Source organism: Scyliorhinus torazame, chromosome 20 (assembly GCF_047496885.1).
Source record: "Scyliorhinus torazame isolate Kashiwa2021f chromosome 20, sScyTor2.1, whole genome shotgun sequence".
Lineage (NCBI taxonomy): Eukaryota > Metazoa > Chordata > Chondrichthyes > Carcharhiniformes > Scyliorhinidae > Scyliorhinus > Scyliorhinus torazame.
Window position 1 is genome coordinate 23,074,650 of NC_092726.1, and position 20,009 is coordinate 23,094,658.

The 20,009-nt window shown below is 53.3% G+C and overlaps 2 protein-coding genes across 3 annotated transcripts in view; both read left to right on the forward strand.

The window, feature by feature from the left end:
• LOC140396964 (tumor necrosis factor receptor superfamily member 6-like) overlaps window positions 1-10,427 on the forward strand; it is a 58,373-nt gene extending 47,946 nt beyond the window's left edge. For both annotated transcript variants that reach the window (XM_072485955.1, XM_072485954.1), the window contains 4 exons: window positions 685-725; window positions 5,018-5,206; window positions 7,905-7,953; window positions 9,038-10,427. In XM_072485955.1, the coding sequence (XP_072342056.1) occupies window positions 685-725; window positions 5,018-5,206; window positions 7,905-7,953; window positions 9,038-9,324 (566 nt within the window). In that variant the 3' untranslated portion in view covers window positions 9,325-10,427. The remainder of the gene's footprint in view (window positions 1-684; window positions 726-5,017; window positions 5,207-7,904; window positions 7,954-9,037) is intronic.
• A 4,281-nt stretch (window positions 10,428-14,708) lies between these two features.
• Window positions 14,709-19,514, forward strand: LOC140396742 (uncharacterized). The gene is made up of 2 exons (XM_072485487.1): window positions 14,709-14,782; window positions 17,673-19,514. Exon 2 carries the CDS (start codon window positions 17,891-17,893, stop codon window positions 19,328-19,330), a length of 1,440 nt encoding a protein of 479 aa, XP_072341588.1. The 5' UTR covers window positions 14,709-14,782; window positions 17,673-17,890; the 3' UTR covers window positions 19,331-19,514.
• The last annotated feature ends 495 nt before the right edge of the window (window positions 19,515-20,009 follow it).

Below are 20,009 nucleotides of genomic sequence, written 5' to 3' on the forward strand. Positions count from 1 at the left end.
GAGCGGGTTGGATTACGCAGAGTGTGTGGTAAACCACTGTTACTGTATTGTATATATTGTTTGTTGTCTCTGCTGGCTCTGCCTGTGGCTCCTCCCCTCAGGCTCTGTATAAAGGTGTCTGACCTCTGGCCCTGCCCCAATTCGGGATCAGTTGCCAGCAGATTCTCGTTTAGCTTATTAAAGCTACAGTTTTGTTCCACAACTCGTCTTTGTCATAATTGATGGCACATCAGAGAGGTTGAGTAGACCGGGACTGTACTCGTTGGAATTTAGAAGGATGCGGGGTATCTTATAGAAACATATAAGATTATGAAGGGAATCGATAGGATAGATGCGGGCAGGTTGTTTCCACTGGCGGGTGAAAGCAGAACTAGGGGGCATAGCCTCAAAATAAGGGGAAGTAGATTTAGGACTGAGTTTAGGAGGAACTTCTTCACCCAAAGGGTTGTGAATCTATGGAATTCCTTGTCCAGTGAAGCAGTTGAGGCTCCTTCATTAAATGTTTTCGAGATAAAGATAGATAGTTTTTTGAAGAATAAAGGGATTAAGGGTTATGGTGTTCGGGCCGGAAAGTGGAGCTGAGTCCACAAAAGATCAGCCATGATCTCATTGAATGGCGGAGCAGGCTCGAGAGGTCAGATGGCCCACTCCTGCTCCTTATGTTATTATGTTTTTCTGTTACAGATCGTGGAAGTGGAGTCATGGAGGAAGAGCGCCATCCAGTGGTGAGTTAACACACTCCTGGACAGGCCCTGGGATTGCCAGCTCCATTTTGACTGTTGGCTGACAGGGCCCCAGGCTGACGTCACTCTGAATTAGTGGGGGCAAGCCAGGACATGCCCCACACTGTGGGGCCCTGCATAACAAAGGGGAGGGAGACACAACATTCTTGCTCCCACCAACTCCCAGCTCGTGATCTTGGAACAAAAACAGAAAGCACTAGACAACCTCTTTTCTTAAAATGTATTTTATTACCAACATGTATCAAAACAGGTTACAACACATAGACATACTTCCCAGCAATCAACTATACAGTCACAACCCCAGTCCGCCCCACACAACAAACAGCTCCTCAAACACGGTCACAAACATCCCCCACCTTTCCTCAAACCCCCCCCCCCCGCTGAGCCCCTTAACTCATACTTTACCTTCTCGAACCGCAGGAGGTCGCACAGGTCACCCAACCAAGCCGCTGCCCCCGGTGGCGATGCCGACCGCCACTCCAGCAAAATCCGCCGCCGTGCAATCAGAGAGGCGAAGGCCACGACATCGGCCTTCCTCCTCCCCATGAGCTCCGGCTTCTCTGAGACCCCGAATATCGCCACCAAAGGGCCCGGATCCACTCCCTCCTCCACTGCCCTGGCGAAGACCGCGAACACTCCCGCCCGGAATCTTCCCAATTTTTCACAACCCCAAAACATGTCCGCGTGATTCGCCGGCAACGCCGGACAATCTCCACAGGCCTGACAGCATCAGTGGAGAGAGGAAAGGAGCTCACGTTTCGAGTCTGGGTGACGCTTTGCCAAAGCTAGAGAGAACTGGGAATAGGGTCAGATTTATAATGTGGGGGGGCGGGGGGGGGGGGGGGGGGCGTGGAGCGGTGGGGCTGGATAGGGTGCCAGGGCGAGGTGGAGATTGACAGAAATGTCGAGGACAGAAAGACAAAGAGAATGTAAATGGAGGTGATTCAGGCTACAAAGGGAGCTGATAGTGGCGTATAAAGGGTTTAGAATGAGTTAATGGCAGGTGAGCAGTGTGTCAAAGGTCAATGAGAAATAGTTGGCCCAAGTGGGGTAGGGTGACAATGGTGAGGGGGAAGATAGATCGATGGAAGAAATGAAAATATATTGTCGAAATAAAAATGGGGTGAAGGCGGAGGAGAGAGTTCACAGTCTGAAGTTGTGGAACTCAATGTTATGACTCGATGGGCCGAATGGCCTCCTTCTGCACTGTAAATTCTATGATAATCTATGAAAAAAAAAGTCCGGAAGGCTGCAGCGTTCCCAATCGGAAGTTGAGGTGCTGTTCCTCCAGTTTGCGCTGGGCGTCACTGGAACGTTGCAGCAGGCCAAGGACGAACATGTGGACATGAGAGAAGGACGGTGAGCTGAAATGGCAGCGACAGGATAGTCTGGGACGTGCTTGCAGACGGACCGAAGGTGTTCTGCAAAGCAGTCACCCAGTCTGCGTTTAGTCTCTCCAACGTAGAGTAGACCGCAGTGGGGGCACCAGATTGAAGGAGGGGCACGCGAAGCACTGCCTCTCTTGAAAAGAGTGTTTGAGCCCTGAGATGGCGAGCGGGGAGGAGGTAAAGGGGCAGGTGTTGCACCCTCTGCCATTGCATGGGAAGGTGTCGTGGGAAGAGGGTGAGGTGTTGAGGAGTGATGGAGGAGTGGATCAGGGTCTCCCGGAGGGGAAGGGTCCCTGCGGAATGCTGACAGGGGGAGTGAGGGGAAGATGTGTTTGGTGGTGGCATCACGCTGGAGTTGGCGGAACTGGCGGAGGATGATTCTTTGAACGCGGAGGCTGATGGGTTGATAAGTGAGGACGAGGGGGACCCTACCCTGGTTCTGGGAGGGAGGAGAGGGGGTGACGGCAGAGGTTCAGGAAGTGAGTTGAGTGCCCTGTTGACCGCAGTGAGTGGCAAACCACGATTAAGGAACAATGAAGACCTGATCTAAGAAGCCTGATTCTATGTCTGACATCCCAAGGAATGATGATCTGGAATTCTGAGAGGGTGTGACAGGGTAGATGCTGAATAGATGCTGAGAGGATAAGGGGAACTTCGGAATGGGGTGAAGAGAATTTTCTTGGCTCGGAGGGTTGGGAATTCTGTACCCTGGAGAGCTGTTCTCTTGCTGCCGCCTTGAATCTTTCCCGGAGCCATTGGGAGAGAATCAAGCTGAAGCCAAACTTGGGCCAAGATCTTACTGAAGGGAGCGGCAGGCTTGAGGGACAAGATGGCCTCCTCCGGGTTCTGTGTTCGTGCTATCCATTCACGGGCAGGATTGATGAGGTGGTTCCCCACCGAGCGGGAATTGTGTTCAGCTCAGTCCCTGTGCGCAGGGGAAAGAGCACAGTCAGTGGATTCGATCAGGGATTTAGGAAGGATTCCTCAAGGTGGATTGTCAGGGACACTGAGCACATCCATAAGACCATCAGACAGAGGAGCTGAATCAGGCCACTTGGCCCATCGAGTCTGCTCCGCCATTCAATCATGGCTGATATTTACTCATCCCCCTTCTCCTGCCTTTTCCCCATAGCCCCTGATCCCCTTATTGATCAAGAACCTATCTATCTCTGTCTTAAAGACACTCAGTGATTTGGCCTCCACAGCCTTCTGCGGCAAAGAGTTCCACAGATTCACCACCCTCTGGCTGAGGAAATTCCTCCTCATCTCTGTTTTAAAGGATCGTTCCAGGGTTGAGGAACTTCAGTTGGGGGGATCGATTAGGTAAGTTGGGGCAGTTCTCCTTGTAGGAGAGGAAGTCGAGAGGAGATTTGATCCAGGTGTTCACGGTAGTACAGTGGTTAGCACTGTTGCTTCACAGCGCCAGGGTCCCGGGTTCGATTCCCGGCTTGGGTCACTGTCTGTGCGGAGTCTGCACGTTCTCCCCCGTGTCTGCGTGGGTTTCCTCCGGGTGCTCCGGTTTCCTCCCACAAGTCCCGAAAGACGCGGGGCTGGATTCTCCGTTATTGGGAGTATGTCCCCATGCCCAGCGTCAGAACTGTGGAGTTTCATGCCGGAAAAACTGGTGTGAAAGGGGGCTAGCAGGGACCTGGCATAAATCTAGCAGCTTTTGCTGCAGATAAGGGACCCTGTACTTCCGGGTCGGAGGTCGTACCCTGCTCCATGGCGGACTCAGAGCTGGACCATAATAATAAAAACCCCAATCGGCTGCACGCCGACCCTGTCCGCTCGCACAAACATTTCCCAGCTGCCTATAAGGCCCCCCCCGCCCCGGCCTCCGATCGGCCCGCCCCCGACCAGGGCAGCCGCCACGCGGGTATCCCGACCGGCTGGACCACATTAGATCCAGGCTGCCGGGTCTTCAGCCGGTCAGGGGCGGAGATTGGCAGAGCGGGCCTCTGGCAATGGTCCCAGGTAGGTGCTAGGTGGCGCAGTGTACTCTGAGTGTGTCGCTTTTCAGGGCCCGCAGAATGGGGGAACCAGCGCCGGTCTCAATTCCTTTCTGTTTTAAATTTAGAGTACCCAATTATTATTATATTTTCCAATTAAGGGACAATTTAGTGTGGCCAATCCACCTTGAAAATGAAAATCGCTTATTGTCACAAGTAGGCTTCAATGAAGTTACTGTGAAAAGCCCCTAGTCGCCACATTCCGGCGCCTGTTCGGGGAGGCTGGTACGGGAATTGAACCGTGCTGCTGGCCTGCCTTGGTCTGCTTTCAAAGCCAGCTCGTTAGCCCTGTGCTAAACAGCTCCCTTGTGGGTTGTGGGGGCGAAACCCACGCAAACACGGGGAGAATGTGCAAACTCCACACGGACAGTGACCCGGGGCCGGGATCGAACCTGGGTCCTCAGCGCCGCAGTCCCAGTGCTAACCACTGCGCCATGTGCCAGCCCCGGTCCCGATTCCTTGCTGGAAATTTGGATTCTCCGCCCCTGCGCCGGCCGCGATTTCGGCATCGGGGTGCGGAGAATCAAGCCGGTGCTGTTCGGTGAATTGGACATTCTGAATTCTCCCTCTGTGTACCCGTACAAATGCCGGAATGTGGCGACGAGGGTTTTTTCACAGTAACTTCATTGCGGTGTTAATGTAAGCCTACTTGTGACAATGAAGATTATTGCATCGACCTCCCGCAAGTCTTTAATGACCCAGAAGGAGTCCACTCGGCCCATTGACTATCAGCTCGCTCCATACTGGCCCTCGCCCCGTGGCCCTGCCAGTTTATTTCCCTCAAGTGCCCATCCGACCCCATTTTAAAATTGCCGCGGCGATGGGTCCTACTGTGTTGCTGGGGTGATCCAGTGTGATGCCCGTCTTCTCCCTGCAGAACATCGACAGCCTGGCTGGAAGATGCAGAGAGGTGGAGAATATGGAAAATATTGCTAACGAAGCTCGGACCGAGACGGAGGGTTTACTGCGGAATGGTTCAAAGACCTCAGCAGGGTATCACGCCGAAAGCTCCACGTCCAGCCCCTCCATGGTGCAACGTGATCCCAATGACTCTATTAAATCCACGGTAAGTCCCCGAGAAAAGCTTTCCATCCTAATCCTCGCCTCTCTGAAGCTTTTTGGGAAGGTTCTTGGCTTGGTGACCTGAGTAACTAGGTTGGGGAAGCGAGCGATGGAAGGTTATCCGCTTTGGGGGCGGAGCAGAGAAGCAGAGGCGTCTTCCTGAATGGTGAGGGACTGGGAACCATTACACCGATGTCCTGGCCTCCTCCCTCGTTGAGAATGGGGATGTTTATAGAGCCTCCTCCTCCAGTGAGTTGATTAATTGCCCACCACCATTCACGGCTGGAAGTGGCAGGACTGCACAGCTTCGATGTGATCCATTGGTTGGGAATCGCTTAGCTCTGTCTGTTCCTTGCTGCTTATGCTGTTCGGCTCACAGGTAGTCCTGTGGGTAGCTTCACAGATTGACACCTTATTTTTATATATACCTGGTGTTGCTCTCCTGCACGCTTCATTGAACCAGGGTTGACGTCCTGGCTTGGTGGTAATGGTTTAGGGGCTGTTTAGCACAGGGCTGTATGGCTGGCTTTGAAAGCAGACCAAGGCAGGCCAGCAGCACGGTTCAATTCCCGTAACAGCCTCCCTGAACAGGCGCCGGAATGTGGCGACTAGGGGCTTTTCACAGTAACTTCATTTGAAGCCTACTTGTGACAATAAGCGACTTTCATGGTCGAGTGGGAGTTATACTCGGCCATGAGTTGTGGTTGAGTACAATTCTGCTGATCCCTAGAGTGCAGAAGGCCATTCGGCCCATTAGGTCTGCACCGACCCTCTGTCGGAGCACCCTACGTAGGCCCACTCCCCAGCCCTATCCCCGTAACCCCACCCAACCTGCACATTTTGGACACTAAGGGGCAATTTATCGTGGCCAATCCACCTAACCTGCATATCTTTGGACTGTGGGAGGAAACCGGAGCACCCGGAGGAAACCCACGCACACACGGGGGAGGACGTGAAGACTCCGCACAGACAGTCACCCAAGGCCAGAATCGAACGCGGGTCCCTGGCGCCGTGAGGCAGCAGTGCTAACCACTGTGCCGCCGCCACACAGCATCTCATGTATGCCCAGTCCTGAGTTGCTCAATCTGTTCTGAATCTATCCCATTTAGCTGGGTAGTGGGCTACACAATATGATAGGGGGTATCCTTCATGTGAAGACAGGACTTTGTCTCGACATTTGTCTCTCCTCCCGATACTGCCATGCTCAGATGGATCTGAGGCAGGCAGGTTGCTGTGGGTGAGGTCGAGTACGTTTTTCCCTCTCGTTGATCGCCTCACCACCTGTCGCAGGCCCAGTCGAGCAGCTATATCCTTTCGGGCGCGGCCAGCTCCCTCTGCGGTGGTACTGTCTGCGCGGAGTCTGCGCGTTCTCCCCGTGTCTGCGTGGGTTTCCTCCGGGCGCTCCGGTTTCCTCCCACAAGTCCCCGAAAGACGTGCTGTTGGTGAATTGGACATTCTGAATTCTCCCTCCGTGTACCCGAACAGGCGTCGGAATGTGGCGACGAGGGGATTTTCACAGTAACGTCATTGCAGTGTTAATGTAAGCCTACTTGTGACAATAAAGATTCTTATTATTATTCAAGGCCGCTGGTCAGCAAGAGAATGAAGGGATATGTGTGCATCAGATGAGAACGTGGCCAAACTCTGATTCAGTAAAGCTTGAGGGGCCGAATGGCCAACTCTATTTATTCTCCTTGCGTTCTTACGTTGCGATTGAGTTAATTGCTTCACTTTAATTCTCTTCCCTTTTCGATTTACATAAGAACATAAGAACTAGGAGCAGGAGTCAGCCATCTGACCCCTCGAGCCTGCTCCACCATTCAATGAGATCATGGCTGATCTTTTGTGGACTCAGCTCCACTTTCCGGCCCGAACACCATAACCCTTAATCCCTTTATTCTTCAAAAAACTACCTATCTTTATCTTGAAAACATTTAATGAGGGAGCCTCTACTGCTTCACTGGGCAGGGAATTCCATAGATTCACAACCCTTTGGGTGAAGAAGTTCCTCCTAATCTCAGTCCTAAATCTACTTCCCCTTATTTTGAGGCTATGCCCCCTAGTTCTGCTTTCACCCGCCAGTGGAAACAACCTGCCCGCATCTATCCTATCCCCTTCATAATTTTATATGTTTCTATAAGATCCCCCCGCATCCTTCTAAACTCCAATGAGTACAGTCCCAGTCTACTCAACCTCTCGTCATAATCTAATCCCCTCAACTCTGGGATTAACCTAGTGAATCCCCTCTGCACACCCTCCAGCGCCAGTACATCCTTTCTCAGGTAAGGAGACCAAAACTGAACACAATACCCCAGGTGTGGCCTCACTAACACCGTATACAATTGCAGCATAACCTCCCTAGTCTTAAACTCCATCTATCTAGCAATGAAGGACAAAACTCCATTCGCCATCTTAATCACCTGTTGCACCTGTAAACCAACTTTTTGAGACTCAAGCACGAGGATTTGACACGCCGACTTGGTTTGACATTAAACTAAACCAGCTCGCGGTTCTAAAAGTGCGCAAAGCACTCATTCCTGTCAGCTGTGAACGCACAAACCACACACGCGTGCACACGCGCGCACACCAGTGCCTGAACAGGTAAGAAATTGTGTATTGTGGTTCGCGACAAAGTTAACTGCGTTACGAAAGCTTCAGCCTGCCGCCCTTCTCATTTCATTGTCCTGACCTGTATTTTCCAGGAATATACGCAGCCTTTTCAGATGGTCGAAGAATTCCCGGATAGTGAAGGTAATCTTTCGAAGGTTGATCCAATTGCTGATTGCCGGTGATTGGAATGACTTCCACTCTCCTTTCCTGCTCCTTGAGTAGGCTCTCGGCCTTGTTTTTGAATCCCTCCATGATCCCCATCCCCCGCCTTTCTCTGTAATCTCCCTCCATCCAACCCCCCACACACCTCCGCCCTCCCGAAACCCCACTCGACCTCTGCTCTCTCTCCAATCCTGGCCTCTTGATTTCCATCGTTTCGCCAGAGCGGGCCTTGCCTTCAGCTATAGAGCCTTGGCCTTTGGAACATCGGCATCTTGCGAAGTATTCACTTTTTCTTGAAGACGCTCCTTAAACCCTGCCACTTTAACTCAGCTTTTAGTCATCTGTCCTAACACCTCCTTACAGTTTTGAGGCCTCTTTGATGCGATTAATGGATGTTTTACTACGATAGAGGCACGATACAGATCAGTCAGTCATCAGGCCCTGTTGCCCTTGGCAACCGGTTTGTGTGGTGTTCCGGCGAGGAGGGTGGCATGGTGGTATTATCACCGGACTAGTTATTCAGAGATGCAGGTTAATACCCTGGGAGGACATGGGCTCAAATCCCACCACGGGAGCTCAGTTAACCCACCTGGAATTGTCACTATTCTCAGTAATGATGACCATAGCGACGATCATCAATTGTGTAAAAACCCCACCTGGTTCACTAATGTTCTCAAGGGGAGGAAATCCACCGTCCTTACCCGGTCTGGCCTACATGTGACTCCAGGACCACTTTTAAATGCCCCCTGAAAAGGCCTCGCCAGCCACTCAGTTCAAGGGAAATTAGGGATGGGTAATAAATGTTGGCCCAGTCCAGTGACGCCCACATCCCACGAGTGAATAGAAAAACGGCCTGGCTAGCAGTTCAATGGACATTAGCAGTGACAGAAATGCTTTGCATGCAGGGAGATCGCACATTGCGGCCTATTTTGCTCTGTTGGAGGCAGCCTGCATGATATCCCCTCCGCGTCGCGTGACAGCCCTGGGAGGCAATGTAGCTCTCGGGAAGTTAAGAAAGGGAAACAAGAACCTTCAGCGTGCTTTGTGCTTTGTGACTTTCCAGGCTTGAGGCAGACCTTTTCGTTGTTTGTCAACGCGGTGCCGATCAGACGGTGGAACGAGTTTATGCGGAGGCTCCAGCTGACTGAGAACCAGATTGTCGAGGCTCAACACAATAATATGAATGACGTTAAGGAAGGGCATTATCAGATGCTTCATACTTGGCTCCAGAAGGCAGGTAACAAGGCCTCGGTGAAGATTCTGCTGTCGACCCTGTCGGAAATGGACCTGGTCACTGCGGCCAATGACATAAGCCTATCTCTACTTAATAATGGAACCACGGAGCACTGAATATTGGGGAACGTTTTGCTGATGATTTGAACAAGTGACCTAATTTTGCTCCTATGTCTTATGGACGAGGCCTCCGCTAGTCAAGACTGACTGGCACAGTCATCGCCTTGCATGATATTAGTGATGGTGCTACTTCGATGGCAACGACCCATCGGCTACAAGATGCCGTCCACCACAAACATAAAAAGAAAAAGACTCCACCTTGTTCCTGGCATGCAGGGCGGATGGATTGGTGCGTAGGCGCAATCAGCGAGCTTTGCGCCGCCTTCCACGCTCGCAACTGAACCGTACGCACACGCCGGATCCTCCACTGGTTCCCAAGGATGACTTTGTGGAGATGCCACGGATCATGCCCCTTCCATCGCCACCAGAACCAAACCACAGCCAAGGCACCACTAACAAAGATGTTGAATGTTATATTTGCACGAATGAAAAAACCAAGCACTGCACGAAGTACAACAAATGGTAAAGTAGAGACTTCGGCAACAGCATCACCTCCAACAGTCCAAGGTGAACCAGTGTGACCCCAAATCTCCACAGCTGAACCGGCGGTCACCCATTAGACTGGACTTATAACGCTGTTCATACGTTCAAAAAGTCAAACACTTCTGTATTATAACCTGTTGTTGTTTATTGTTCCAGATATCGTCTGACCAGACCAATGTTCAAGTTTTTTTTTTCTCTCGCATCCAAGTTTTGTTATGGTACAACCTTGTTAGTGTGACGCACCCGACATCGCCCCATGTAAATAGTTACGTCATATACACACGCTGTACACAACACACACACACACTCTTAGATGCACTCACGACACAATTATATTTATAACCACGTAGGCACATATCTTTGTAAAAAGGGGGGATGTCATGATATTCAAACACACACATCATGATAGACACACCAACAGACAAATCAGAACACACAACACCACAACCAATGACAGAAAGATATAAAAGCACAGACACGACCCCCGGTGGTCAGTATTAGCTGCAGAGGAGGACCAGGACAGATCTGTTACCAAACACACTCAGGGAGACAGCACGTGCAGAGTATCCAGAACGAACTGTATTATAAGAGTTAAAATAAAATAGAGTTATACCACATGCAACTGTGTTGGCTCATCTGTGCACCAGAGCACCCAACACCACACACTGGTGGCCATTTTTGGGTTGTCAGTCACCAGTGCTCCAGATGGGGGTGAAGGCGGATGCCCTCACCTTTGCCTTGTTAATAGCCCGGCGCTGAGTTCCGCTCGGGTGGACATTCTACTCCACCCAGTGACTTGGCCTGGTTGGGTGACCTCATGGAGTTCCTACACATGGATAAGGTCGAGTTCACCACTAGGGGGGGGTGATAGAACAGTTCGATCCAAGATGGCCACCATTCATTTCCTTTGCGAAAGAGTTAGTCCGTTGTCAAGGGGTGGGCGACTTGGTGGCGCAGTGGTTAGCACTGCTGCCTCACGCCGCTAAGTACCCGGGTTCGATTCGATCCCAGCCCCGGGTCACTGTCCATGTGGAGTTTGCACATTCTCCCCCGTGTCTGCGTGGGGTCTCGCCCCCACAACCCAAAGATGTGCAGGGTAGGTGGATTGGCCACGATAAATTGCCCCTTAAAATAAATTGTTTCACACAGCGTGGCAACCAACTGGTCCCGCGGGGGGGGGGGGGGGGGGGGGGGGGGACAAGACCACAAGAAAAGGAATCCCCAAGGGATTGCCCAAAATAGGACAGGGAGAGGGGGCAGGGGAAAGGGGGGGGGGGCGGCCCAATAACAAATGTGGGGGGGTGAGGGGGGGAAGAGGGAGAGAGGAAGGACTCCGCCCACATGTAAATAGTGGATAACTACCCAGGGAAGGACCCTGAAACAATGAATGAGAGAGGGGGAGGGAAATCCAAGAGGGGAGGGGAGGGGGGATTGGCACAGAGGAGAACGACAAGTACATTGTAAGTGGCACAGTTATCCTTACTAATCTTATACTGTATAATATGTAAAAAGTTTGATAAAAACATTTTTTTTTCAAAAACATGAAGCACCGGTTTTATATTACATAATTATCACCATCAGTTGTCAAGGGGTGCGAGGCACGGTGACGCAGTGGTTAGCACTGCTGCCTCACGCTGCCGAGGTCGCGGGTTCGATCCCAGCCCCGGATCACTGTCCGTGTGGAGTTTGCACATTCTCCCCGTGTCTGCGTGGGTCTCGCCCCCACAACCCAAAGACGTGCAGGAGGATTGGCCGCGCTAAACTGCCCCTTAATTGGGAACAAAATAATAATTGGGCACTCTCAATTTATTTTATTTTACAAATTGAGTGAAGGGCTCTGGGGCAGAGGGAAAGGCGGAGGGGGTTGGGGAGGGGCGGGGGTGGGGGGGGGGAGGGCGATTGATGCCCCCTGAGCTGTTGTACTGGGCAGTGCGGGGAAGCTGCGAGGCGGGGGAGTGGTTAACACACCCGCGATTGGGGCTGGCTACAAGGTGCTGATGCAGCGTCGCACTGACTGAGTGTACGTGACACAAGGGTGACCAAAAATTCAGGAATGCACACAGGGATCAGGATGTATAATTGTGTAAGGCACGACATTTTTCACAGCTAATATTTCCACCAGTTGTGCAGAGACGCTACACATTTCTATTGATGTAACATTGATGCCAACTGAAGCACGTTTACCCAGTATTTACAAAGCGTGCAGCAATTCCAGAAAGGCAATTTAAGGACCTCAGTAATTGCCGAGCAGCACAAAACTCCCAACAATGGCGAAAAGAGAGACATCCCGTCAAAGTTTTTCAAATTGCACTCATCAGGGCAAATGGAAGAATGCCAAATTTCAAAAACAACCGTGGCAATTTGCGCAGCAGGGGAAAAATCAGCCACCCTGTTCTCCCGTCGCATCAATCGCGGTGGGCGGCACGGCGACGCAGCGGTTAGCGCTGCTGCCTCACGGCACTGAGGACCCGGGTTCGAACCCGAGTCTCTCTCTGTGTGGAGATTGCACGTTCTCCCCGTGTCTGCTTGGGTCTCACCCCCCACAACCCCAAAGACGAGGGTCGGCGGTGTCTACGATGCAAGTTTTGAGTTCAGTGTAACCAATACCCTACTGTTGCTGAGCGCTGGAACCCGAGTACTGCCCCGATGGCTGGATCACTGCTGGAGACACTGACTGCCCCAACGCTTGGCTCATTTTAATGTCATTTGCACAGTTCATTTAAGGTCAACTTCACAATTTGTATTCCAATCAACCGTTCCCAATGGTTGATGCGAAAATCGAAATCAACTCAATTTGTTCACTCCTGCTGATCTTTTATCTGTGAATTATCGACTCTTTAAAACGTGTTGACACAACTCTGCGTTTGCGAGATTGCGCTGTCCGTCCACCATGCGTGCGTCAGTGTTCGAGGTTGCACCCACCTTTGGGTTCCCGGGTAAATCTGTTACTTTCCCTTGGGTTCCGTTTCAGCCCCGTGTCCCTGATCTTCAGGAGCCTGCTGCGGGGGAGGGAGGAGGTCATCCATCCCAACGGTCTTACCCCTCTTCTGCAGCTGTGGTCTCTGCCTTTACCTGGAAAGGGAGCACGCGGTGTCTGCCGGAACCACCGGGACTTACCATACCCAGTGGGCTCCGTGGGGACGGGGCTGCATTGGAGATGCCCTTGATCACAGTTTGTTTTGGTGTTCTTAGTTTCTAGGAGATTCGGCTTACTTTCAGGCAGTAGCCCTTCAAGGAACCGCATTTTTAACCAATTCCTCAATTTGTTGATTCAGTTTATTTCTCTACTAAAGGAGCTGGTGATGCTTCAGGGCAGTTATTCAGAGGGAGCTTTACTCTGTATCTAACCCCGTGCTGTACCTGTCCTGGGAGTGTTTGATGGGGACAGTGTAGAGGGAGCTTTACTCTGTATCTAACCCCATGCTGTACCTGTCCTGGGAGTGTTTGATGGGGACAGTGTAGAGGGAGCTTTACTCTGTATCTAACCCCATGCTGTACCTGTCCTGGGAGTGTTTGATGGGGACAGTGTAGAGGGAGCTTTACTCTGTATCTAACCCCATGCTGTACCTGTCCTGGGAGTGTTTGATGGGGACAGTGTAGAGGGAGCTTTACTCTGTATCTAACCCCGTGCTGTACCTGTCCTGGGAGTGTTTGATGGAGACAGTGTAGAGGGAGCTTTACTCTGTATCTAACCCCGTGCTGTACCTGTCCTGGGAGTGTTTGATGGGGACAGTGTAGAGGGAGCTTTACTCTGTATCTAACCCCGTGCTGTACCTGTCCTGGGAGTGTTTGATGGAGACAGTGTAGAGGGAGCTTTACTCTGTATCTAACCCCGTGCTGTACCTGTCCTGGGAGTGTTTGATGGGACTGTGTAGAGGGAGCTTTACTCTGTATCTAACCCCGTGCAGTACCTGTTCTGGGAGTGTTTGATGGGGACAGTGTAGAGGGAGCTTTACTCTGTATCTAACCCCGTGCTGTACCTGTCCTGGGAGTGTTTGATGGGACTGTGTAGAGGGAGCTTTACTCTGTATCTAACCCCGTGCTGTACCTGTCCTGGGAGTGTTTGATGGGACTGTGTAGAGGGAGCTTTACTCTGTATCTAACCCTGTGCTGTACCTGTCCTGGGAGTGTTTGATGGGGTCAGTGTAGAGGGAGCTTTACTCTGTATCTAACCCCGTGCTGTACCTGTCCTGGGAGTGTTTGATGGGGACAGTGTAGAGGGAGCTTTACTCTGTATCTAACCCCGTGCTGTACCTGTCCTGGGAGTGTTTGATGGGACTGTGTAGAGGGAGCTTTACTCTGTATCTAACCCCGTGCTGTACCTGTCCTGGGAGTGTTTGATGGGGACAGTGTAGAGGGAGCTTTACTCTGTATCTAACCCCGTGCTGTACCTGTCCTGGGAGTGTTTGATGGGGACAGTGTAGAGGGAGCTTTACTCTGTATCTAACCCCGTGCTGTACCTGTCCTGGGAGTGTTTGATGGGGACAGTGTAGAGGGAGCTTTACTCTGTATCTAACCCCGTGCTGTACCTGTCCTGGGAGTGTTTGATGGGACTGTGTAGAGGGAGCTTTACTCTGTATCTAACCCCGTGCTGTACCTGTCCTGGGAGTGTTTGATGGGGACAGTGTAGAGGGAGCTTTACTCTGTATCTAACCCCGTGCTGTACCTGTCCTGGGAGTGTTTGATGGGGACAGTGTAGAGGGAGCTTTACTCTGTATCTAACCCCGTGCTGTACCTGTCCTGGGAGTGTTTGATGGGGACAGTGTAGAGGGAGCTTTACTCTGTATCTAACCCCGTGCTGTCCCTGTTTGATGGGGACTCTTTGTGATATTAATTTCCTCTTTATGAGCTCACAATCATTGCTGTCCTCTTACACTGATGTCAGTCACAGTTCCAGCCGGTCGAGATTTGATCTAGTCCATGAACTGGAGGCAGAGACCATGCTCCCCCAACAGGATCATCAATAAATGTGGTGAGTCCCCAGGCCCAGGAATTATTGCTGGAGAAGGCCCGTCTCTCTCGTTGCTCACTGCGTGGTTCGTGTTCCCGGCTCTCTCTGGGGCCTCACTCCAGTCTTGCCGTCTGCTCTCAGACAGGGAAGTGGAACGTCTGCAAGCACTGCCTCTGAGCTTGTCACTGTCACTGCCCCCAAGGCTAGCACTGGCCGCTGTGCAGATCTGTGCACGGCCGCAGGCTGCCTCTGGTACAGTTAATCTCCACCGATGCGGCCCTCCCCTTCCTCAGCCCCGCACTGGCTGACCCATCATGTCCTTCCACTGACTGTCGGTCTGGAGCAGAGGGTCACCATACTATGCCCTCCGACCTCTGTCATTAACCCACTCATTTCTTATTCAGAGTGAGCAGTCTTGGAGATCACCGAGACCCACAATGCAATTTGCATTCTCTCCCTGTCTCTCCGAATCTGTGTCTCTGATTCTCTGTCTCTCTCTCTGTTACTCTTCCTTTCTCTCTATTTTCTCTCTGAGTCTCTTCCTCTCTTTCAGTCTCTCTCGCCCTCTTTCTTTCTGCCTCTCTCTGACTCTGTTTGCCTTTGTGTCTTTCTCATCTCTTTCTCTCACTATCTCTCTCTCTCTCTGTTTCCTTCTCGCTTTCAGTCTCTCTCTGTCTCTCTCTCTCATTCAGTCACTCTCTCTCCCCCGGTCTCTCTCTCTCTCTCCCTGTCTCCCTCTCTCTTTCAGTCTCTCTCTCCCGGCCTCTCTCTCCCTGTCTCCATCTCTCTTTCAGTCTCTCTCTCTCTTTCCCTGTCTCCCTCTCTCTTTCAGTCTCTCTCTCTCTCTCTCCCTGTCTCCCTCTCTCTTTCAGTCTCTCTCTCTCTCTCTCCCTGTCTCCCTCTCTCTTTCAGTCTCTCTCTCCCTGTCTCCCTTTCTCTTTCAGTCTCTCTCTCTCTCTCTCTCTCCCTGTCTCCCTCTCTCTTTCAGTCTCTCTCTCTCCCTCTCCCTGTCTCCCTCTCTCTTTCAGTCTCTCTCTCTCTCTCCCTGTCTCCCTCTCTCTTTCAGTCTCTCTCTCTCTCTCCCTGTCTCCCTCTCTCTTTCAGTCTCTCTCTCTCTCTCTCTCTCTCCCTGTCTCCCTCTCTCTTTCAGTCTCTCTCTCCCGGCCTCTCTCTCCCTGTCTCCATCTCTCTTTCAGTCTCTCTCTCTCTCTCTCTCTCTCTCTTTCCCTGTCTCCCTCTCTCTTTCAGTCTCTCTCTCTCTCTCCCTGTCTCCCTCTCTCTTTCAGTCTCTCTCTCCCTGTCTCCCTCTCTCTTTCAGTCTCTCTCTCTCTCTCTCCCTGTCTCCCTCTCTCTTTCAGTCTCTCTCTCTCCCTCTCCCTGTCTCCCTCTCTCTTTCAGTCTCTCTCTCTCTCTCTCCCTGTCTCCCTCTCTCTTTCAGTCTCTCTCTCTCTCTCTCCCTGTCTCCCTCTCTCTTTCAGTCTCTCTCTCTCTCTCCCTGTCTCCCTCTCTCTTTCAGTCTCTCTCTCTTTCTCTCTCCCTGTCTCCCTCTCTCTTTCAGTCTCTCTCTCTCGGTCTTTCTCTCTCTCCTTGCCTCCCTCCCTCTGTCTCTGTCTCCCTCTCTCGGTCTTTCTCTCCCTCCTCGTCTCCCTCTCTCTCTCTGTCTCCCTCTCTTTCTTTCAGTCTCTCTCTTGGTCTTTCTCTCTCTCTCTGTCTCCCTCTCTTTCTTTCAGTCTCTCTCTCGGTCTTTCTCTCTCTCTCTGTCTCCCTCTCTTTCTTTCAGTCTCTCTCTCTCTCTGTCTCCTACTCTTTCTCACTCTCTCTCGGTCTTTCTCTCCCTCTCTCCCTCTCTTTCAGTCTCTCTCTCTCTTTCCGATACTCAGAATGGCGACCAGCCATGGAAAACTGTGGGATTGCCACGCCGGTAGAGCTGGCTGTGCAGCGATCGGTGATTCAAAGCTCTCCCTCCGAGCGGCGAGACAGATTGTGCCACCCATCTGCATGCCCAGCTTTGAGCTCCACAAACAAGTCAACAAAGAAATCTGTCCACCAGCCAATTTTGCACTTACAAAAGAAAGTGAGGCCGTTTCGGGGACAGCATCCTTGTCCTGCCCAGTAAATAAACCCATGGGAAGCCATGCTAAGTTATGATAATAAGGCAGGCAGCACGGTAGCACAGTGGTTAGCACAGTTGCTTCACAGCTCCAGGGTCCCAGGTTCGATTCCCGGCTGGGTCACTGTCTGTGCGGAGTCTGCATGTTCTCCCCATGTGTGCGTGGGTTTCCTCCGGGTGCCCCGGTTTCCTCCCACAGTCCAAAGATGTGCAGGTTAGGTGGATTGGCCATGATCAATTGCCCTTAGTGTCCAAAAAATGTGAGGTGGGGTTACTGGGTTATGGGGATGGGGTGGAGGTGTGGGCTTGGGTAGGGAGCTCTTTCCAAGGGCTGGTGCAGAATCGATGGGCCGAATGGCCTCCTTCTGCCCTGTAAGTTCTATGATTCTATAATAATAATCTTTATTGTCACAAGTAGGCTTACATTAACGCCGCAATGAAGTTACTGTGAAAATCCCCTCGTCGCCACATTCCGGCGCCTGTTCGGGTACACTGAGGGAGAATTCAGAATGTCCAATTCACCTAACAGCACGTCTTTCGGGACTTGTGGGAGGAAACCGGAGCGCCCGGAGGAAACCCACGCAGACACGGGGGAGAACGTGCAGACTCCGCACAGACAGTGACCCCAGCCGGGAATCGAACCCGGGACCCCGGCGCTGTGAAGCGACAGTGCTAACCACTGTGCTACCGTGCCACCCTACTGGGCCTCCCTCTCTCTGCTGGCCAGTGTTTGGTGGGCAGATGTTTGTGCGCGTGTGCGTGCCGGATTATTAAAAATGGGCATTGTTGTGCTCTCTCTAGGTCTCCTGGCTTTTCCAATCTCTCGTTCCCCACTGTATTCCTCACTGTGGAGGCAAGGCTGATGTTCCAGTGAAATGTGGGCAGAGTAACACCGAGAGGCCGCTCGATGTGGGATAGAGGTGTGCACCTCAGCCTCGAGGCTGGCGACATGGGACTGGCATCACTGCAGGACAACTCCAACGTGGCCAGACCACTGCCAATGTAGACGGCTGGAGGGAATGGGAAGCAGAACCCAGGAAATGCTGGAAAAGGTGAACAAGGCCGAGGGATGCCAGCACCTCCAGGAGCGGATCAACTCCTGCCCCAATCCCAGCCCCCGGTTGGAGTTGTGCTACGACCCGGGCCCATCGACCTGCCAGCCGGAGATCCAGGCGAGGGCAGGGAACAAAGTGATGAGGTACCAGACCCGGCGGCAGCACAGGGGGCTGTCCTACCCCAGGAGGAGGAAGGCCCAGCATTGCATCGCCGCGGGCAACAGGGAATCGGAGACCGCCTCGGAGCCGGCCCACCGACCACTGAGCAAAAGCAGGAGGGGAGCATGGGGGACGGGCCTGGCCAACCACCAGGGGCCGGAGGTAGGCCCCAACAAGCCCTCCACCTCCGAGGGCAAGTGTGCCTCTGCCACCAACGTGGCCGCCATGTTCCCAGGCCGCCCGAAAGACACTTGTAACCGGGAAGTACCCTACAATCTGAGAGCTTGCACGCGCAACAGGCGGCAGGAGGTGGACGACCAGAGGGCGGAGGAACTGGGGCCGAGGAAGGCCCAAGGGAAAAGGAAGAACGTGCAGGTTCCGGCGGCGAACGAGTGCCTGAGCGCTCCGGTGGACAGGGGGTGCCTGAAAGGTCCGGTGGAGATGGGCTGCCTGACCGTGCCGCCGGAGATGGGGAGCCTGAACTCAGCAGAGGAGACGTGCAAGTGGGAGGAACCCCCGAGGCGACACTTATACAACCCGGCCAAAGACTACCCGAGGAGGCCGGTGAAGGAGAAAATCAATCCATTGAAACGGACGTATGGAGACACCAAAGTCAACGACCGACTGGGACAGTATCAGGGCCCAGACGTGCTCTCGAGCCAGGAATCTGATGACACCTGGGATGAGGGGTACGAGCGGGGGGCCAGGCCCCGGGGCCGAGGGCGGGCAGCCCAAGGGTGGAAGAAGACGGTGCCCCGCCCCGACCGCCGGTGCGCAGTCTTCCATTTGGACGCCCAGACGCAGACCGAGTCGGCGTCCGAAAGCTGCTGCTGCAAGGGCCTCTCCCAGCCATCAACCTCCAGCCACCCCCGGGGCAGGAGGCCCCCCCGGAGGCGGGCGGGCCCCAACCCCTCTCAGTCCTCCTCCTCCGAGGTCGGGCGGGGCGGCAGCAGCCGGGGGAGCTCGCAGGCCTCGGCAAGCTGCTCCACCCCTTCCTCGGACAGCTGCAGCGGCGGGCGGCGCGCCCCCGCCAAGGCGCAGTGCATGCAGCTGGTCCCCGCCCGGCTCCCTGACAGGGCCGGCCCAGGGGCGGCCCCCAAGGACAGGCGCAAATTCACCTCCGCCGCGGCCATGCAGCAGGCGGCCTATGCCGAGCAGCCGCGGCGGAGGAGGAGCTCCAGCCCCAAGGCCGTGGCCTGTCAGCCTCACCGCTCCCAGGACAACTGGGGCTGCCTCATCTTCTGACCGCCCTCGCTGGCAGAAAGAGTGTAAATAATGAGGAGAGCTTAAATTTAAAAGGAAAAAGAAAGCACGTTATTGACTTACAAAACCGGGGTGGGGGGGGATGAAGTGCGGACGCAGGGGGACTGTGCTGGGAAAGGATGGAATCACTGAAGAGGTCAACTCAAAGCAATCGAATGGTGGTGGTTTGGGGGGGGGGGGGGGGGGGGGGGGTGGGGGGGGGTGCCAGGGCTGGGTTGGGGTTGGGGGAGGAGGATAGATCTGCCAGATGGCCAGAGAATCCTTGCTGACAGGAAAGCGGCCCGCTTCCCCACGTGACTAGGCCCAGAAGTAAAAATGGCAGCAGCGCTTCTCTTCCCGTCCCCCCCACCCTCGCCACACCCCAACCCACCGGCGCCAATCGAACCTCTTGCCCCCCCCCCCCCTGACCTCTGCTTGCGGCGTGAGGTTGGTACAGTACCGCCTCCACCCAGGCACCCCTGTGGCCCAGGGAGACGCAAAAGAAAACTTGGCACGCCGTTGTCCTCTTGTCTACCTTTTGGGCGTCATGCAATCGTACAGAACAAGAAGAGGCCATGGGGTCCATCATCCCCAGCTCCAACTCTCTGAGTGAGCTATCCAATTCGCCCCCCCACACCCCCCAGCCCTGCTGAACGCTATTACTGAATCTGCCCACACTTCC

Excerpts from the sequence above, each read along its gene's own strand:
- LOC140396742 (XM_072485487.1), top strand. The coding sequence starts at position 17,891 with ATGGGAAGCAGAACCCAGGAAATGCTGGAAAAGGTGAACAAGGCCGAG.